The sequence below is a fragment of the Camelina sativa genome, chromosome 20, assembly GCF_000633955.1.
Source record: "Camelina sativa cultivar DH55 chromosome 20, Cs, whole genome shotgun sequence".
Lineage (NCBI taxonomy): Eukaryota > Viridiplantae > Streptophyta > Magnoliopsida > Brassicales > Brassicaceae > Camelina > Camelina sativa.
The window spans coordinates 131,638-151,534 of NC_025704.1; the positions used below are offsets into that span (position 1 = coordinate 131,638).

The 19,897-nt window shown below is 34.7% G+C and overlaps 4 protein-coding genes across 5 annotated transcripts in view; 1 reads left to right on the top strand and 3 right to left on the bottom strand.

Annotated features, from left to right (window-relative positions):
- Positions 1–879, bottom strand: part of LOC104768278 (proactivator polypeptide-like 1) — a 1,920-nt gene extending 1,041 nt beyond the window's left edge. Inside the window, exons 1-3 of the mRNA XM_010492205.2 lie at positions 692–879; positions 369–471; positions 1–134 (exon numbers count right to left, since the gene is read on the bottom strand). The exon at positions 1–134 is cut by the window's left edge and continues 10 nt beyond it. Of these exons, the coding sequence (XP_010490507.1) occupies positions 1–134; positions 369–462 (228 nt within the window). The 5' untranslated portion in view covers positions 463–471; positions 692–879. The remainder of the gene's footprint in view (positions 135–368; positions 472–691) is intronic.
- On the top strand, positions 2,117–3,088 carry LOC104768279. The gene has a single exon (XM_010492207.2). The coding sequence runs from the start codon at positions 2,335–2,337 to the stop codon at positions 2,911–2,913; it is 579 nt and encodes a 192-aa protein (XP_010490509.1). The 5' UTR covers positions 2,117–2,334; the 3' UTR covers positions 2,914–3,088.
- On the bottom strand, positions 3,597–6,560 carry LOC104768280 (target of Myb protein 1-like). 2 transcript variants are annotated; one of them, XM_010492209.2, is made up of 9 exons: positions 6,233–6,560; positions 6,061–6,139; positions 5,855–5,953; positions 5,655–5,768; positions 5,360–5,544; positions 5,206–5,287; positions 5,052–5,137; positions 4,727–4,969; positions 3,597–4,626 (listed from the first exon to the last, which is right to left on the bottom strand). In XM_010492209.2, the coding sequence occupies exons 1-9, from the start codon at positions 6,466–6,468 to the stop codon at positions 3,942–3,944; spliced, it is 1,809 nt and encodes a 602-aa protein (XP_010490511.1). In that variant the 5' UTR covers positions 6,469–6,560; the 3' UTR covers positions 3,597–3,941. The 2 variants fall into 2 exon arrangements, with proteins under 2 accessions (XP_010490511.1, XP_010490510.1); XM_010492208.2 differs by having other exon boundaries at positions 6,040–6,139.
- Positions 6,812–8,209, bottom strand: LOC104768281 (protein LURP-one-related 15). Its single transcript, XM_010492210.2, has 3 exons — positions 7,771–8,209; positions 7,418–7,645; positions 6,812–7,189 (listed from the first exon to the last, which is right to left on the bottom strand). Exons 1-3 carry the CDS (start codon positions 8,053–8,055, stop codon positions 7,046–7,048), a joined length of 657 nt encoding a protein of 218 aa, XP_010490512.1. The 5' UTR covers positions 8,056–8,209; the 3' UTR covers positions 6,812–7,045.

A 19,897-nucleotide genomic window follows, 5' to 3' on the forward strand; every position in this document is an offset into this window, starting at 1 on the left:
AATCTGGGAGCAGGTGAGATGAAGGGCCGCAACGAGAGTATTCTGATTGTCGTAATCTTGAAGGTAGTCAATGGCCAGGGTAGCATATTTGTCACACAGTTGACAAACTTGGTTGTCATCATGATGAGCAGAGTCTGCACAAATCATCATATAACACATAGCAACAACTCTATTAGATAGTATTTAAAATCAAAGACAAACACGTATGTTTACGTATGGGTGTAGCCTTGTTAAACCCCAAATCAATCATTATTAGGATCTGTACCATTGGCAATGAATGAATGAATGCTTATTAAAAAAAGAATTAGAATTCAACAACATCTGAAATCAAATGGATTAACGAATTAAAAAAGAAGAAAGGCACGAACCGACAAGGATGATGGGGTTTCTAGAAGCAGAAGACAACCCCAGGAGGAGGAAGAGGACTATGACTCCAGATCTACCGCCCATGATTCCTCCCATGAACTGAATCTGAGACACACAATTTGGCCGATCCACAAATAAACTTTTTAGGTCTACAACATGATTCATTCATTCATTCATTCATTCAGGTTCTCAAAACGCGAAACAGATATATATTTATATAGAGAGGCAGAGGTTTTCTTAATAACAATACCATAGACTGAATCTTTCGATATGACAAAAAAAAAAAAAAAAAACATGGGAGAGACGAAGAAGAAAAAGAGCTTACTTTACACGGCCTCCGACGAGATTCTGGCAGAAAGAAATAGATGTGTTGTCTGTTATGTGTTTTGGGTCAATTTGATCTGATTAATAATATCTGAGAGAGAGAGCAACCCGAATCGATCTTCGATTAATGACGCTGCTTCTTCTTACTTTTTTTATGCCCTTCAAAAATAGATATATTTACACGGCGCTCTCCTTTTTTTTTCTTAAAGCAAGAGTTGGTCGTAAAATAAGTTAACACACACAACTGTATATGATTGGTCCTTTACTTTTAAATTTTTTTTTCTGCCAATATATGTATAATTGCTTTAGCTAAACTAGAATAATTCTACCATTAATTACCTTCAAACTCTAAACAAAATTGTTTGTTCAATTTTTTTTTTTTCTTGATACAAGAATTACTTGGTAAACCTATACAAGCGCTCTAAACAACATTGTTCCTCTCGTTTTCAAATCGCCATCTTCATCATGTTCGTATGTCAGAGATCATGTTCTACTACTTCCTCTACTCCTTAATCGTTCAATAGTTATTGACTATGATCTTACAAATCAGTGGACCTGTATTCTCATATATATACCTTTCATAATTATTTTCTTAAAAGGTTATTGATTATGAGGACTAAGTTTGTTTTGTCATACATACGTATAAGTTATCTTTATCCAATTTTACTCACACAACTAATTAATAATTCATGATATATTTTTTTTTTTTTAGGTTTTTGGATGTCGAAGCAACGTATTAAATGAGGGGGAGGAGGTATATATATATATGAGTATGACATACTGAACGAAATTAATGGCAATAGAATGGACCGACCATGGGGTACTGTATGTATATATATCGAGGAAAGCAATGCCCGGTGGTACGTGGAGCACATGTAAGATGCATGGGTCGTTGGTTGCTCATTTAGTCATACATCCTGCTGCTTTCCAATTTAACCACAATTTTTTCAATTTATGTCTATATTGTTTTCAGCTATACTATATAATATCGCCCCCTACTCTCCAAAAGAAATTAAATTAAATGCTTCTCCAACTCATAACCACACATTTCTTCATAATTTCAACCCTTGTGCGCTTCTTTGTGTATAAGCAATGTATATTATTTGGGTTGTAAATGTTATTATTGGATGAATTGTACGTGACTGCTATACACATTTGATACAAATATCTTGCAGTACATGATTATGACGTCTTTAGGCCTCCTCATCATTCGGGTGCGAGTTTTTCTTTTCTTTACTTTTCTTTTCGTAGCATCGAGTGGTTGGTTATTGCGCCTCTAAACAAGTTTCTGAACATTATCATATCGAGTGGGTTATTGCCACGGTACTTAAAAGGCTTGGACCAAAACATTTTTGAATTTTATAAATATATCTTTACAAAATGTAACCATGACCTTAAGTAACCGTACAATTGAATAAATATTTCATTTCCATTAATGTTACATTATGCTTTTCATATAGTTTCTATAGACACCAACCAGAACGAAACAAAATAAGGCAAAAAGTAAAAACCGTACCAAAGACACTAGCTAGGCACCATATATACAGTACTTGATAGATTCTCATTCCATACGTCTCATGCACAAATCTCTCTCTTTCCTTTCTCTTTCCTTTCTCTTTCCCTAGCTCTCTCTCCCAAGCCATAATGCCAAACAGTGAATCTGAGTGGCCTGCGCCAGTGAGAAAGCAAGACACAGCCATCTTCTCCAGCAAGCTATCGTCGACTAAACAACGCTTTTCGTCGCAGACAGCGGCAGCATCAGCTTGTCCTTCCTTTAGAATTTACTACTACGATGGAGCCGCCGGTTCCGTCCCATTCGAGTGGGAGTCTCATCCAGGCACACCCAAACACTCCTCATCTGAGCTAGCTGCTCTGCCACCTCTCACTCCTCCACCGTCCCACTTCTCCTTCTCCGGCGAGCAAATGAGCCGCGGTTCGAAAAAGTCCACCAAGAAAATCCTGGCACTAATCCCGACAAGGCTCTTCTGGCAGTCGGGGGAGCATAACAGCAAGGTGAAGAAACTGTCGGCATGGTCACCACCATCAATGTCGGAGAGAGTGTTGATAGATGAGAATGACTACGATCGGTTCAAGATTCAGACAGAAAGGAAGGCCATGCGAAGATTTTCATCTTTCGACTCTTCTGCTGCTGCTGATCACTACCCCATTCGTAGATCACAATCTACCAATTGCTTCGGAATTCGCAGTTGTTTCAACTCATAATTTCCGGTTATTGTAAACTTGAAAAATAAAACCGTGGAAATTTTACAAACTCTTTTTTTCTTTTTTCTTAAATATATATTTTGTGTTCCATATATCGTATTATAAATATTGAAATATTTAATCTAAGTTGTGTCGGTAATGCGACTCCAAATCTTCTTTTTGTTTATCCATCTTGTTAAGAAAGGGAATGCACAGTTACGTAATTGATCAGAAAGATTAATAAATTAGTAACTGGTCGCATTCATCTGGTTTAATTAGTGCATAACTTAAACTTTGACAAGTATTGGCCCAAAGTCTTTAAATATATATATATATTGTTTGATTATGGTGCCGTGTAAATTGCAAATGTGAGTTTGAACAAGGCTTCTTTTGTGTTAAATTAAGCTGTCTTCCAAGCAAAGAAAGAACACACATGCAAAAAAAATTAATAGGGAGGGTGTTTGGTGGAATTGTTTCTTCTTAATTAATTGATACTTTTGTCGATTATGATTGGTTTTCTACAATCAGACAGTGGAAAATATTTCATTATTATCTCTGGTTTTGTAGTCAAAATTTTAACTTACTTTAATTCTTGTCATAGAGATATTTCAATACATGTGAATATCGTCGATGCATTTGAATGAGTAGTGTGCGACACGTAAACAAAATTTAACACTAAAAAAAAAAAACACTATGCGAGTTAATAAAGTTAAGGAAGGTGTCGGCGGATGCCATTGGAGCGTGTACTTTACTTTGCCCCGTTGCGCGCGTAGAAAAACTCATTTCGCTCCAACAAATTCATGTTGGAAGGCCCTTTGTAACGAGGCCCATTGGCCCACGTAATTAAAATTACAACTGATTTGTCTTTTTTTTTTTTGGGGAAGGTTCTTCGGCGACGGCGTAGAAGAAAATACGACTGTGTCCACCGCCGCCGGTAAATCGAGAATTTAGTTCTGATTCTTTATCACATTGTTTCCAAAGTCTTATTGTGTAAATTTATAGGAGAGTTTTGAAGTATTTTTTGGAACTCTTATGATTAAAAGAAAAGGTCATTTGCTACTCCTAACGCCACCATCTGCGTTCCGGAAGACGTTTAGATCTTCAAATAATTTGTACGGAGGAACATAGGGTCTCTGCTGCTGTTGCCCGTCCACCGCAGCCACAGCAGCACCACCGGATGTCCCCGGTGCTCTAGCCGGGAAGGAGTTTGAGTATTGCAAGTTTCTCTCAAATATCTTATTATTTTCATTGCCTCCTCCTTGACTCCACAATGTTGTTGGGTCATTACTGTTTACTTGGTGGACACTGCTCCATTGTGGCTGAGGATAACCGTATGAAAACGGTTGTTGTTGCTGCTGCTGCGGAAGCCATGGCTGAAACTGAGGTCCCGGTGGAGCAAACTGAGCCATTTTTGGGACTTGCGGCGCTTCTTCTGCCTGAGATTGTTGTGCCCAGGGGACAACGTAGCTGTTCATAAGAATATTATCATCTGCGAAAAACGGTGGAGGCTGCTCTTGCGGTTGCGTTTGTGGAGTTGGCAGAGCAGTTGTTGACAGAGTTAGGCTGAGAAGTTCAATAATGTCCTGCTCTGACTTGCTTGTTGCCGTTGTTGTTGTTGTGTCGAATAAAGCTAGCTCTTTGCCTTGTTCTATTTCTGCAGTGTTTTCATTGGTGTTTCCTAGAAGCAATGTTTCTTCTTCTTCATCGCTGTGTTCCGCATTTAACAGAGCGTGCCTGTCAATTCCAGATTGCACTAGTGTGTGATATAAACTACTTTACTTGGTGACTCGCAAATACTAGTTAGTGTGTTGAGTTTTGTGAGTGAATGGTTGACCTTTTGGCTAACTGAATAAAGTCATCTTTAATATCCTCCTCCCCCTCTTCTGTTTCACTTTCACTGCTGGATGATGAAGAAGACTCGTCCGAGTCAGGCTTAAGAGCAGCAGCATCGCCAGTCTTTGTCTCTGGGGCCTGCAACATTGGAAGAGAGACACCTGAGGCAATAGAGTCGTGTCTCGCGAGCACTACCTGCAAAGAGTCATTCAGCTCGAGACCACGTGCCAAAACATCCTCGTCCCTGAGAAGAAGAAAGCAAAGAATAGATGTTTTATTTGTAAGAAGAAGAAACAAAGGAACAAGTAAAGCTGAAGAAGACAGACGCAGTTGTGGTGAGCATCTGGATTAATTTTTTCTGATTAGATCTGCACTGCTCTACTAGGTCAACTATAAGCTCATCCTTTAAGGCCTGTGGAGGATTAAAAATAGCAGATTAGTTAGAGATTCGATCATTGATGCATATAATTCTACACTTACTGATTTATCAGAAGGATTCATGGCTTGAACCATGTCATTCACAAGATCCATCACATTTCTCATCGATTCAAGGCTTGATAAGCTGAAACATTAATCAACATTAGTGAAAACATTGTTAGCTATATGTTGAAAAGATAAGTTGTTTGTAGGAAACCTTAGGCTCTCAATTTCCGCAGCCATTGTTTCGTCAAGCCTTCGAAACGAACCAATGGACATTAAGTTCATAGAAGAAGAAGAAGAAGAAGAAGAAGACTGTGTGGAAGTAGGGGGAGGTGGAGGTGGAGGTGCAAGCATCAGGGGTGCTTCTTTTGAACGTTGTGGGAATTTCACGCCACACCTCTGCAGATCAAAATGTATAAACAGAAACAGGAATGAGAGTGGCTATGGCTAATCTAAAGAAGAAGAAGAAGAAGAAAATTGAATAAAAGAAAGAAAGAGGGTATTATTACTTTAAGCTCTTGGAAGGCCCAATTGTAGTGAGGGTGTCTGCAAGCAACTGCATTGAATGCTTCGTTCCAAGTATCCAACAATATCAATATTCTGTTCCTTACTTCAAAATCACCCTTTCACACACAACACATATATCAAAGATGACTAATAAGTATATCTATCCCAAAAAGAAAGAAAGAAAGAAGTTGACAAGAGCAACCTTTTTCCTGACAATCTTAACCATATCTTCAAGAATGTGTTTCTCAGCGATATGAGAATGCACAAAGTCCCCACAGTTTTTAAGCATTGCCTCCAACAACTATCATGTTAGTAGTAAATATGTCACAAGTTAACCGAGAGAAGAGATCACATTCACAATGTAACAGGGGGTTCATCATACTGTACATGAAAGACAAAAAAGAGTACCGTTAAAGTGAGTAATTGCACTTTAGAACTCTTGTGGTTTAATCTTCTCTTGACAGCTTTGATCGCATCTTTGCATTGCCTACAGAAAAAGAAGAAAAAAAAAATCACTCCATTTTGAAAATGTTCTATCATAATAAAAAAAGCAGAGAGAAGAAATATTGGTTGAATATACCAGCGATTAGAATTGAGGGAGTCGCAGATGGCAATGACGATGGTCCAATCAGGAGTGAGGAGAAGCTCGTTCGTGGCTTTGTCGACAGCCACTGTCACCGAAGACAGCCTAAACGATTGAGAACTAGAGGATGATGATGAAGATGAAGAAGAAGAAAAGGAAGGCCTCATTTTCCAAAAATTCCACGCAGAATCTTCGTCGGGTAAAGCCAATCTTCCTCTCGGCCATATATACATGAAGAAATACGAAACAGAGCCTTTTTCTTCCGACAAATTAGTATGTCCGTTAAAAATCTGTTTTCCACTTTTGTTTTGGCCACGTCTTCTCTTCACTCAGTAATACCGGGTCCCACTCCTTCAGCTATTACTGCCACGTAGACTTTTCGGACTTCTTATTTTTCTTCGGTCAAAACTCAAAAGATATGTCGCGAGAGCCTTTTTAGCAGCAAGTTCCGCTTTCTCATAAAATGGACTTTGGGCCGTTAAATTTTTGAGATGGGCTTACTTTTGATTGGCTTTTAGCGTTTTCTAATAAACTGTATTACTAGTTAGTACTTAGCACGTAGTAGCATCATGCATGTCCAAGTAGTTGTTGTAAGCATTAAACATGAACAAGCGCAGTTATTTTGATAAATTACACAACTGAGATGATCTCTCACACACAAACAAAGCTTAATAAACACCTAGTTTTGTTTTAGAAGAATACGAGAATACGTTACAAATACCAAAAGCATATACTTACGTAGTTATAAAATACTAAAAAAACAAAGGTCTCCTCCCCCTCTTCAAACGTGACGTGAGGTAAGGGGATCGATCAGGCGGCTCGGTCTTCACGGTTAACGTCATCGAGAATGACAACGAGAGAGGCAATGAAGGCATAATCAACATTTGGATAAACAGTCACCGAGAAATTGTCTTTTCCCAAGAATACGCTCTGCACCGTGTGCTTCCTGTGCATCTGCCATCCAATTCCAAACCATATAATAATATAAGTACAACATACGAGTAATTTACCAAAAACATTTATTTCATTTAATTAATGAGACATGTGCTGATCACGATGAGATGCACAAACTGCTGTGCTAAGATGGGTCCTCCACAAGTACTATTAAAGTAGTAATAATGATTTTTTATTTAATGAAATAAAGAGAGAGAGAGAGAGAGTGTGTTAATTAGTGTAATTTACTTGGGCAACAATGGCGTCAGATTCGCCGGCGTAAACAACACAAGAACGCTCCAGCCAACTCCCTTTGACTCTGTAATCACACCTCTTCTCATCCTTGTTGTGTCCCAAAAACACATCTAGTTTGGTCTTTAGCTGAAGCATCGACGATCTTTTCACCGTGTACAGTAGATCACGCTGCTCCGTACTCCCTCCTCTAAACACTTGCCACCTATCATGCATGCTCACCATCTGCAAAAAAAACTTCATAATAATTAGTATCGGAGTAATCTTCTATGTAGGGTTACTACATGTGCTCCTTCAATGTTTTCTTTTTTTTTTAAACAAGAGAAAAGAAAAAACGAATGGTGTTTGACCTTCTCTCTCAAAGTCACGACCGGAGTTCCAGAAGCATCGAGCAAGATCCTCTTGTCGTGAAGACCAAAGACAGGTTCCTTCACCTTGAACAACAGGTTCCCGTTAACGTCCGTTATAGCGAAGTTACCGTCCGTTAACGACATCATCTTCCGTACGATGGTCAGATCTACAGGGTAAGGCGCGCAGTACCTCGGATCCACTATCACTCCGGCTTGTGGTCCTGGCGGAGGAGGAGCCGAAGGGCCCGTGCCTTGTGGGTAAGCGTACGCATAAGGCTGCTCCATTCTTTGCTTTCTTCTCCAAATCGGAATACAGTACTCTCTCGGTATCTTTGTTTTGCTTAATTGACTTGCTTTGCTTTGAAAATATGTTTTTTTTTTTCCTTCTTTCTTATGTTCTTTTTGGGTCTGGTTATGCTGCCGATTCGTGAGGATAAGTTTAAGAAGGGGGGTCTTATATAATTTATGAAAAGATAAATATCTGGATCGAATATGTTGACTTTTCTGTCTTTGAAAAGTCTACGAGCATAAACTTTTGGTTTTTTTCTTTTGATTTTCTTTTTGTATAAGATAAAGAAATTCAAAGGTTATTATTTTTTTATTATTGTCCCTTTTACTATCTTCTTATTTATTTATGATTCAGACATGTATACCAACTAAGAAACTAGATCATGCTTTATGAATAAACTGAAGCATAGTACAAATTTGTACATAAAACTTAGACACGGTTGTCAAAAAATATTCTAACACGGTTCAAATCTCAAGACGCGTTATGTAAGTAACACCTTAACGCGGGAATACATTTTGATTTCAACGTAACTAAACATGTTTCTAACACCGACGTTACGTGTCAATTTGGGCTCTTTAATAGTACATTTTTTCTATCACCCCAATGGCCCAATATAGATTTGTTACTACTATTGTTTTACTTTCTTTTGTTGTCTACCACCACTCCTACTATTATATGCACAATTCGAATTCGTAACTTGATCAATTGTACGTACATGATGGCTTGGCAATATCAATACGTACCGTTAGACTAACTCCAGTCATATAGTTTTACTATCTACTTTACAATATTTGTATTAATACATATTTTTCTACACCAGAGAAGAAAATATTTCATACTAATTTCCAAGTACGTATAGAATTGAAATCACATTGAAAAGACTCCAATTGTAATGCTGGTCTCCAGAATAAATAAATTTCCCAACTACTAAACCAACCACCCAATACGAATCATAATATAGCTCTTTGTCTGATCGAATTTATTCGTATGTTTATAATTACTAAATCAAACTATATCTAATGTCCGCCCACACACAGAGTAGTACAGTACTTTAAGGCCTAACACTTGTTCAGATCGACTCCACTGATACCATTAGTAAAGCCCAGTATATGGCCTAGGAAGATATATTGGCCCAGTTAAGACGTTTATTAGGAATATGTGGTTTTGAAAGGAATTTTTTCCGTTGTCTAGAAAAAAAACACTATCTAAAAGATAGTGATAATAAGCTAACAAATCACCTTGCTAACAAGATGGTCAAAACTCAACGTTCCCAAACTCAAGCATATATGCTTCATATATCCATTCCATTATGTATTCGCTCTAGTTTCTACCCATGTCAAAACTCTCTTATTCAATAAATGCAATTTAAGTGTTAAAAAAAAAAAATAAACTAACTTATCTTCTTCTTTTTTTTGTTCGAAAGTAAATCATCACGACATCAGATGAATGTTCTTAATTCTGCTAAAGAATACTGCTATGCTGCTAAAAAAAAAGGTAATAATAAATGTGTCGAAAACGTTAATCTACATCTGAAAAATGCAAATGATACATTGCGGAGAACTGGAGTCTGGAGAAGGGATCTTAATTAGTAGAATCCAAAAAGTTATTATAAGTACGACTTAAAAGATCCTTTAATCAAGCATACATTTCAAAATACATACTTATAATTACATTTTAAAATTGTTTGAAAAAACAACTAAAATACAATTGAATAGAATAATCCTACTATATTAATTGGAAAGTACAAATATAAAACTAACCTTAAAATGTGTAAAAAATTACATTCAATTGCCATTAGAAACTTTTAATTAAAATTAAATAATTAATTAAATAAATATTTCTAATTAAAAAACCGAAAATAGAGAAAACATCAAATAAAATAAATTGTAGAAAAGTAAAAAAAAAATCTGTTAGAATCAAAACTAATTTGTATTTAAAAAACTAATAAATAAATTTTTTTTTTACATGTTAGTTATATATTTTTACTTATTTCACAACTATAGCAAATATTTTACAAAGGTTTAAATAATTTTATTCATTACATGCAAATGTTTTATTGACAGGTTTTCAATAAACATTTTTAAAATACAAAAATTATAATATAAGCAACAAATTTTTAATCACAAATCATTATAAATAACATAATAACAAAATAAATTATTACAATTTTTTATAAAAAAAGAGTTCAGCCCGCGGTTTTCCGCAGGATAGTACCTAGTAATAGTTTGTAAGTGTTGTCAATAATGTGTTATAAATGATATATAAACTTATTCTTAGAGTTTGACAAAAAAAAAAAGTATAATTAGACGAGACGTGAGAGGAAAAAAACACTTATTAGACAATAAAAAAATAAAGAAAGATAGAAGTGGTATCACGCCTTGAAAGTGTATTTTTGTATCGTGTGTTTTAACCCCAAAAAAAAACTATTATATAATTCAAATCATTTAAATAAATATATATATATATATATATATATATATATATATTATGGTTGTTATTNATGGTTGTTATTGTAAACACGCGCGTGGACGGAAAAGAAAAGAGCAAACAAGGTATAATCTTTAGGGTCCCTAATCTTTACTTAAAAATTTCTTTGAACGCATGCTCTACTACTAATCAATTAATTTACTTATCTTTTACTCGGTACGTAATCTTTATAGTGACAACATACCCTAGAAGAATTAGCTACATCCTACATATATCTTATTGTACATTTCCATTTAAAAGAAAAATACTTGAATAGTCGTCGGATCTCTTAATTAGCTTATCTAATAACCGAAAGTATATATTCATTATGGAATGGCACATATACGCGGTTTTTGAACAACTTACTATTATATAAGCGAATCTAATCAAGATGCGTGATAATATATAGTATATAGTACACAGTATATAATTAATTAACTACATATAATTTTGTTGCCTACCTGATCATAGTTCCAAAGACCAAGCTTCCCTTGCGTAGGTACGTACGTATGATAGGTACTTTTGCAGGGTTTCGATCTACTTCCTCACAAAATAAGCAATCTAGCTCGTACACAAACACACGTGTGCGTTTAAAGATACAAAACCAGTCCCACGTGCGTCAGTACTACTAAATGACTAACACTGGAATCATCGTCGCCAACGTTATCAAGGTGAAATGGTCATGATGGGGAAGATGGGCACATGAAGAACTAACTCATTCATTATCACACTCCACACATATTTCCGTACGTATGTATATACATACATGCATTTGGAGGTTTGTATATATATCTATATGCAAACGAGATGAGCTAGTAATGCACGTGCCCTGCTTCTCCATCTTGCTCAGCACACACCTTCATCATTCACTCCTATCTCTCCGACCACAGAACAACTAAGGCCGGGATGAGCGAGAAAGATACCAGGATGAGAGACAGTGAGAGAGAGTGAGAGAGAAAGAGAGAGAGAGAGAGAGAGACCAGGATGAGAGAGGGAGAGTGAAAGAGAAAGAGAGAGAGGGGGAGAGACCAGGATGAGAGAGAGAGAGAGAGAGAGTCAAGTAAATGTACCAAGTGGTTTCTCATTTATAGCAAATGGAAATATTGATTAATTAATTTTAATTGCCCAAATGTATTTAGCTAAGGGTGCATAGAAAAATACGTTTTTGTTTTCGCGTATTCGTTTGTGCGTGTGTTGTGTCTTGTGTGAGTTGTGACACTAGATTTTTTTTACTATATACCTACAATGACACTAAAACTCTCTTCAACTATTATGCATATCTTGTAGCTAGGTTTTATATTTGACACCGTGATTCCAAAATTGATCATTTACCATTTACTTTTGTTGTTATTCTAATTAACAGATAACAGCATTTATTTGAATTTATCATAATAAAACCTAAATACACATCAAAAAAAGATAATGGAGACAGCATGCTGACCCATGAACATGCTACCCAAAGCCCCCAAAAGAAAGTGTGTAGGTTTGCGTATATACACGTATATATTAAAGAAAGTGAGTGTGTGTTTTGTTTGCATATATATATATATATATATATACGCATTTTAAAAACAATGCTCTTGAGAACCACATGATGTCAAGACTATTAATCCCCTCCGTATATTCGTATGTAAACGTCAATTACTATATGAGGTTTCTTTTGATAGTAGTACATGTTTTTAACTAATTTGCAGCCAATCTTATTGAAAAAAAAAGCGAGGTTAAAACTGGAATNTACCAAGTGGTTTCTCATTTATAGCAAATGGAAATATTGATTAATTAATTTTAATTGCCCAAATGTATTTAGCTAAGGGTGCATAGAAAAATACGTTTTTGTTTTCGCGTATTCGTTTGTGCGTGTGTTGTGTCTTGTGTGAGTTGTGACACTAGATTTTTTTTACTATATACCTACAATGACACTAAAACTCTCTTCAACTATTATGCATATCTTGTAGCTAGGTTTTATATTTGACACCGTGATTCCAAAATTGATCATTTACCATTTACTTTTGTTGTTATTCTAATTAACAGATAACAGCATTTATTTGAATTTATCATAATAAAACCTAAATACACATCAAAAAAAGATAATGGAGACAGCATGCTGACCCATGAACATGCTACCCAAAGCCCCCAAAAGAAAGTGTGTAGGTTTGCGTATATACACGTATATATTAAAGAAAGTGAGTGTGTGTTTTGTTTGCATATATATATATATATATATATACGCATTTTAAAAACAATGCTCTTGAGAACCACATGATGTCAAGACTATTAATCCCCTCCGTATATTCGTATGTAAACGTCAATTACTATATGAGGTTTCTTTTGATAGTAGTACATGTTTTTAACTAATTTGCAGCCAATCTTATTGAAAAAAAAAGCGAGGTTAAAACTGGAATTAGGTAGAGAATTTTATTTTTGCACACGAAATAAAACGGTAGAGATTTTAATTTTTCTCTATTTATAGAGAAATATTTCTGGTGAAATCATTAAAGAGTACCATCCGACAGCTCAATGACTTTTCTTTTTCGACATTAAGGTAGGACTTGAGAGAATCATGCTGTCGTAATTATTAATATATCAAATCCATTTCCTTTTTCTTTATCTGTTTTATCTAACTTAATCACCTTTTTTTTTTTCTTTTGCTAACTACGCGTTTATTTTTCTTCTAATTTGGTTTATCTTCAATGTAAAATATTTCTATTTTTGATCAATTTTCTTCCATTAATCCATTCCATATTTAATTATGTTTAAATTTTCTATTGAATTGACATAATAATGTTAGATTATAACTATATGGCAAAAGCTAGTTTTGGCGGTAACAAACGAGGAATGTATTTGAACCAACTTTGCTATTTTCCCTTCTTCCATATACTTATTACATGTAGTGATAGTATTTTCTTTATTTTTCATATATACACATACATTTTTTGTCAATAGTTTTTTCATTGATAACTATTCTTTTGGGTTGGTTATATATATAATGTACCCTCAGCTACCATTGTTTGTTGCATTCATTTAATTCAATTCTAACTGTATAACATTACGTTGGGACCATTTTTTTTTTCCTTGGGAGCTTATAGGAGATTTTATTGCATAGTACTACTTTTTAATTTTATTTTTGGCGATAATAGTGATTAATATTATTGTCAGGTAATTTTGGCTTAATTTCTATAAAATATAATCTATTGGTTCGACATCAATACAATGTAGAACAAAGAAAATGGTGATTGTTGGGGAGGAATGAGAAACGACAATGTGGGACTGAAAATTGCCCACCCTATTATAAAGTCTCGATCAAAGTCCACTTCCAAATTCTAGGTCCTATCTCGTGAAAATCATTGAGATGCTTCTCTTGTCTTCAAACAGTTTATTTGTGCGTTTAATTTTCTCTTTTACTATTCTTTACCCCTAATTTTCAATGCTTTCTCTTTATATATATGACTTGCCATTGAATCGAAGGTATAGGTTCACCATTCATGACTTGCCCGAGTCAGGTCAAGTTTTTTTTTCTTCTTTTCTCATAATAAAGATATGTATTCAAAAGTTGTTTTGATTACTCTAACTGCAAGAAAAAAGAGAGTTAATATTCATTATATAATTCCGATTAATTAAAATTTTGGTTGTTTATATATCTATTATACGTTCACTAATTATTTCAGTAGTCAAATTTAAAAAATATGTATTTCAATAGTCATAATCACTCTGATCTCTATATATACATAGTTTGTTCCTAATATCTTATGATCTAAAAAATTAAACAAAATGGTAAAATGTCCAGCCAAACCAAAACAAAAATGTATATAAAAAAAACAGTTAAATTTTTGCAGAAATGGCCAAACCTCGATGATCATGAAAACTGGACGCAGAATCCTAAGAACCACCAAAATTATGCAAGCACACATATCATTCGACTTAAAGAGAGCTATATATTGATAATTATCAGTTTTGTTAATTAATTTTGTCAAACCTGGTAGGCTTTTTTTTTTTTTTTGTCAAACCAAAGCTTTCATTTAAGCTGAAACCTCAAAAAGAGGTGAGTTCTTACAACAAGAGATGACACAAACAAAACAACAAAAGGATAAGAGCTCCATGGACTTAACAAAGGGATTTTCAACTTGAACAAGTTTTAAAATATTTGAGAAGACTACTGGAACCAATGCGGATTCGTCTTTGAAGCCAAGCTTCACGAGATCCTTGACCAACAGGTGATCATGAGCGGCTCTAGCGGATAACAACGCATTCGAGCTTGTAAAAGAGTGTTCCACGGAGGGAGCAGATGGAGGGCTTCTCGCCAACAGGGGAGGGATCATAAATATAAGAGCAAAGTCTTCTAATCTTTTAGAAACATACCTCATAAATCTAGCTGAAGCTACAACCAGGGTTCGCAGAGAATGGGCATCAAACCGTAACAAAGCAGGTGGGTCCTCCCTCACATGAAGCTCAAAGCCATGGAGGTTAAGGAAATCCACACAAAGCTTGTAGTCGGTTTGGCTTTGAGATTTTTCAACAGAACCAAGCTTACAGTCTAGTGGCGATAGGTGGGACATGGGAGCAATGGGCATAAACATCGGTTTCAACTCCGAGGTCAGGTCAGGATTATACTTATAGCTAGGCATTGCATACATCCGACCAACGTTGAAATACTGGCCTCGACACACATATCTAACAAGCCAATCTAAAGCCGCCAATGTTCTGCTACCGAGGGTTACTCGACTTGACCAAGCAGAGGTAATGGGTGCTAAAGAGGTTGAGCTTGATATAGACTTATCAACAACGGATCTGGGAGGGTTGAAACTCGGTTCAAGGTCAGGGAATAGAATAGTGGCTTGGAGAGCAACACAGCACATAATGTTCGAGAAGGATAAAACTCCACATAGATTCAACAATAGGTTTGCATCCGATAACAAGTAAAGTGCAATATCCATATGGTTTCGAGAAAGGAATAAGCTAGTCTTCTCTAAGGATAGTGCTCCTATGACCAAATGGGAGATCAATCTCACCATTATCCAGCAAACACGATTCTGAGTAAGGCTAAGCAGAGCAATGAAGAAATCAGACCTGGATATGGGCCACAGTGGTGTTAATGGGCAACAATGATAAACGAGGCCTATCCTAACAAACCATAGGGTTGTTGGTGGTGGGTGATGGGAGAGAAGGTCGCCGCCGTTCTGCAAGATTGGAGTGAAGTGCGACGGTAAAGCATCTAAGGGAACCATCCGCCAGCTTTTGAGCTCGCCGTGTGCCGTCGGCGTTCCCACTGGAAAAGGCACACCTGATGGGCCAAGAGAAGCTCCTGCCATCAACAAAAACCAGTGGGAAGGAAACAATGGTGGTGCCGGTGCTAGTCCAGATCTAGAGCCAATTGGTGTAGCATTGAGTTCTTGCTCGGTTGTAAGAGATGAGGAGCAGCTGGACTGTTGGGAAGCTTCTGTCGTCAGGTTCGCGAGCGGAACCGCATCCGAGATCTGGTTCAGATCGGAGCTTGTAGAGCATAGATGTGCTCTTCCGTCGGTTAAATAACCCTTTGAAAAAAAAGCTTCGTGGAAAGTTGTAATTGGATTTTGAGGGAAAAAGGACTTAGAGATAGAACAAAAGACCAGAAATAAGCTTATGTAAATTAGAGAGAGTTTAAGAAGGTTTGTCACCCCCCGACGCCGGCGATCAGAGGTCTCACCGGCGCCGGAAGGCATGGTTCGTAAGAGAGTCTCGAGTCCCGTGTCAAACCTGGTAGGCTAAGATTAATTAAATTTAATTATTTAATAATTAAAGACTTGATAGAATTAAGGAAAATTCATGGTTTCTCATTATAATGTCCAAATCAACTAATTATCCTTTTTTCGATCAACGAATAGTCTATGACCATGAGGATTAATTCACTTTACCTTTTCTTAAACACATTTTTTGTTTTCATTTTATCAAGAGGAAAAAAAAAAGGAAGTGAAATGTAAAAAGAAAAAGACAACACAGATGGGATGTAGTGACTGAAATACAAGTCCCCGTCAAGAGATCATGAGAAATCTTTAACAGCCTATGAGCACACAATTCAACAATGACTCGATTTTCAAAAGTTTTTATTGCGTTGCATGGACCTGAATATAGATAGTGATATGTGACCGTGTATATATAGATGTATAAATACTGTTAATATGAGACAATACCATACTATATTTTTCACTGATACTATATTTTTCACTGATTTATTGAACAAAGACCAAAACTAAAAAATGAAGAACAGATACACAATACCGTAGGCCGTTAAACAACATTTTTTTTTGGGTCAAACAAACAACACTATATATATATATATATATATATATTTATCTTCTTTCGGGATCTATATGTAGCTTAGCTTCTATTAAACCAGACGATCATCCATGCATGTCCAGTATAATGAATATTGATCTATGAGTCTGGAAATAAGAAAGTGAATTTTGGACTTGTATTTGATCGATTACTGCCTAATGTTGAAATCTTGTACTAGAGTTCTTGATTTTTGCATGATCGATTTGTAGTTGGATTTTCAAAAGAAGTGCGTGTGTATTGATAAATATTGCTGATTGGTAAGGAATATTCTATTGAATCATGGGAACGACACGTGACATTCCACTGTAAAAGAGAAGAGTGATGGAGATGTGAGTGGAGAGAATACAATATGTAATATAAATTAGAATAATTCCATAACCGAAGTCGCGCCAAAAAGTTTTTATTATTATTATTATGCAAAAGACAACACTACTTTCAAATTTACATACATCCATTTGTTTATTTATATTGGTAAAGTAAAAATTGACATCACGCTCATTATTAACTTGATTTTTCTATTTTGAATCTACCAATTGAGAGAATATATTAGAAAACCTAAAAAGTGAAACTTTGAGAGATAAGCCAATAACTAGATATAGCTAGTTATTATTTTATTTTATTTTTGGTGAACAAAACGCCATATTATTGATTACAAATCACGTTATGAAGCCTCTTGTATCTGTAGCATATGTCAAAGGGAGATTAGACTAAGTGGATGACTTTTCTGAGTAATATTTTCCTTATTATCATTATTACTTTAAAAAAAATCATTATTCTTACTTAAAAATTGCAGATTTGATCGAGACGAAATTCTATTATACATTCCCATTCTAGTTTTAACTTCAACAAATCTGATCATCCAAATTTATAGAGACAAACTAATTTTAAATCTTTTAATATTTATATTTAAGGTATAATATATTTTTTTCAGTTAAAAAAGTATAATGATATATAGTTTATGGAAAAAAAATACGAATCTTAGATGCTTTTGGGCCAGAAAATTAATCCAACAATTGAAAAATAACATTTGCAGTCAAATTTTTAGTTACCAACAAAGAAATATTATGTTGCATTCCATCATTTAATTAGTTACAGCTATTTTTTTTGGCTATTACTCGATTAAATCAATATCATCATACTTGTAATTGGCTATACCAATTAAAATAGCGATGGTTCTGGACCATGGATCTTATCGTCTAGAATAAAAAGTATTAGATGATGAGAAAAAAAATTCTATTGATAATACTTCAGTTTTCCTATTGTAATGGTTATGGAGCTGGTTTGAAATATAGAAGACAAAGTATGTAAATATTGGTTGTCATTCAGACATATTTAATGGACATCTCACCAACGAGCACAAAACTCTTTTAACTGTCGGTTCAATTATTTTAAGGTCTCTATATAGTTTTTTAAAAATTTGTTTTTATTAAAAATAGTCAATATTGCTACATCAACTTCTTTCGAAATTATGATTTTATCCCAACAAAATTATACCGATGCACAAATAGTTCTCCTAAATTATTGAATCGGTTCTGTTTATAACAAATTATTTTTATTCTCTTATATTCAAGTTCAAACCATAATCCAATATAAAAAAAAATCAACCAAATTAATTAAAACAGTAAAAGAAACTAATTTGTGTACTATTTATTTTAACCTGTCGATTAAAAAAAATTAACATCAGTGAACTTGAAAAAGTTTGTAAATCAAACTATTTCCGAAAATAAAGAAAAAGAAAACAAAAACAAGAAACCTAGGTAATTCAAATCCCAATTAAACTACTACTAGGAATTCAATTTAAAAGATAAGTTAATTCGATATAAGTATTTCTTATTCAATTTGATTAGCTATAAAATATTGATATGTTTCGTTAATAAGTAGTTTTTAATTAATTATATGACTAAACTGCTTATTTTCTGTGACATTCTTTATGATATTTAATACCTTTTTTAGTTTATTATCTGAAAAATGGTTTTTTATATAGATAAATAGTGTGAAGATTTTGAAGCATGGACTACTAAATAATAATATGATTAGACAAGGCTAATTAAAAATTAATGAGATAGTAGGTGGCAGACATGTATCACACTGAATCTGGCACTTACACAGAAATGCGACCTTACTGTTGTGACGCAGATCAGACTTTATGTATATATTATATTGTCACGCTTAATTAGTGTTAAGTGCTAATTATATAGTCAAATATCTGTTGTTTAATCTGAGCTGTTCTCCTCTATTTATCTAAATATCTATATATTTACATTATCTACATGTATTATTCAAGGCTACATCCCTGGAAGCCTATTACTTGTTTTTAGTTTGTAAAAAAAGAATGTATACAATGGCAACTTGCATGATATAATTGTAAGTTATCTCCCAACATCAGAGTAAAATAAAAAATAAAAAATTATTTTTGTTGTAGCTTAAGTTGGAAAACTCGATTGAATACAGAAAGCTGAATTAACATTTCACATCATACAGTTTTTTTTGGGTTCACATTTAAGCTTCACATCATTTTGTGGATAAATTTGAACGTTGCAGTGCTTTGGTAAAGAAATCCCAATAATTTGTGGTTAAATAGCAGTATGTAATGTAAGTCAGTTAACCCTTTTCCTTCGGAGGCCCAATAAAGGCCCATAAAGAAGCCTCGATCGACGACTCATAATATTAATCACAATATCAATATTTTATCACGTTTTGAGTTCTCTAGAGGTTGTGAATAGAGTGCTCGGAAACTCTTACGAGTTACGACTGTTTTGGGTTTTGACTCCAGGTTGTTAGGAGATCTTAAATTATCATATTGACTTATTAAAGGTAAACTTCCTAAATTATCATATATATTGACATTTATGAAGAATCTTCCAGATTTTTCTTGATTTCCCTATAATCATATCTTCGTTTATTTCCATAATCTTGATTAGTTGTCCGTTTGATCTCGATTTTGGTCGATAATCTATTTATACATGTCTCTGAATCTTTTGGCCTGAGAGTTTTGACTAGTAACCAGTGGCGGAGCCAGAAATTTTGCTTACATGTGTCATATATATTTCTAGCCAACAAAAA

Coding starts and splice junctions, on each gene's coding strand:
- LOC104768279 (XM_010492207.2), top strand. CDS start 2,335: ATGCCAAACAGTGAATCTGAGTGGCCTGCGCCAGTGAGAAAGCAAGAC.
- LOC104768280 (XM_010492208.2), bottom strand. CDS start 6,468: ATGTATATATGGCCGAGAGGAAGATTGGCTTTACCCGACGAAGATTCT. Junction 6,140..6,232: donor TCCCTCAATTCTAATCGCTG/GTATATTCAACC, acceptor CTTTTTCTGTAG/GCAATGCAAAGATGCGATCA. Junction 5,545..5,654: donor GGGCCTTCCAAGAGCTTAAA/GTAATAATACCC, acceptor TTTGATCTGCAG/AGGTGTGGCGTGAAATTCCC.
- LOC104768281 (XM_010492210.2), bottom strand. CDS start 8,055: ATGGAGCAGCCTTATGCGTACGCTTACCCACAAGGCACGGGCCCTTCG. Junction 7,646..7,770: donor TCGTGACTTTGAGAGAGAAG/GTCAAACACCAT, acceptor TTTTTTTTGCAG/ATGGTGAGCATGCATGATAG. Junction 7,190..7,417: donor CTGACGCCATTGTTGCCCAA/GTAAATTACACT, acceptor ATTGGATGGCAG/ATGCACAGGAAGCACACGGT.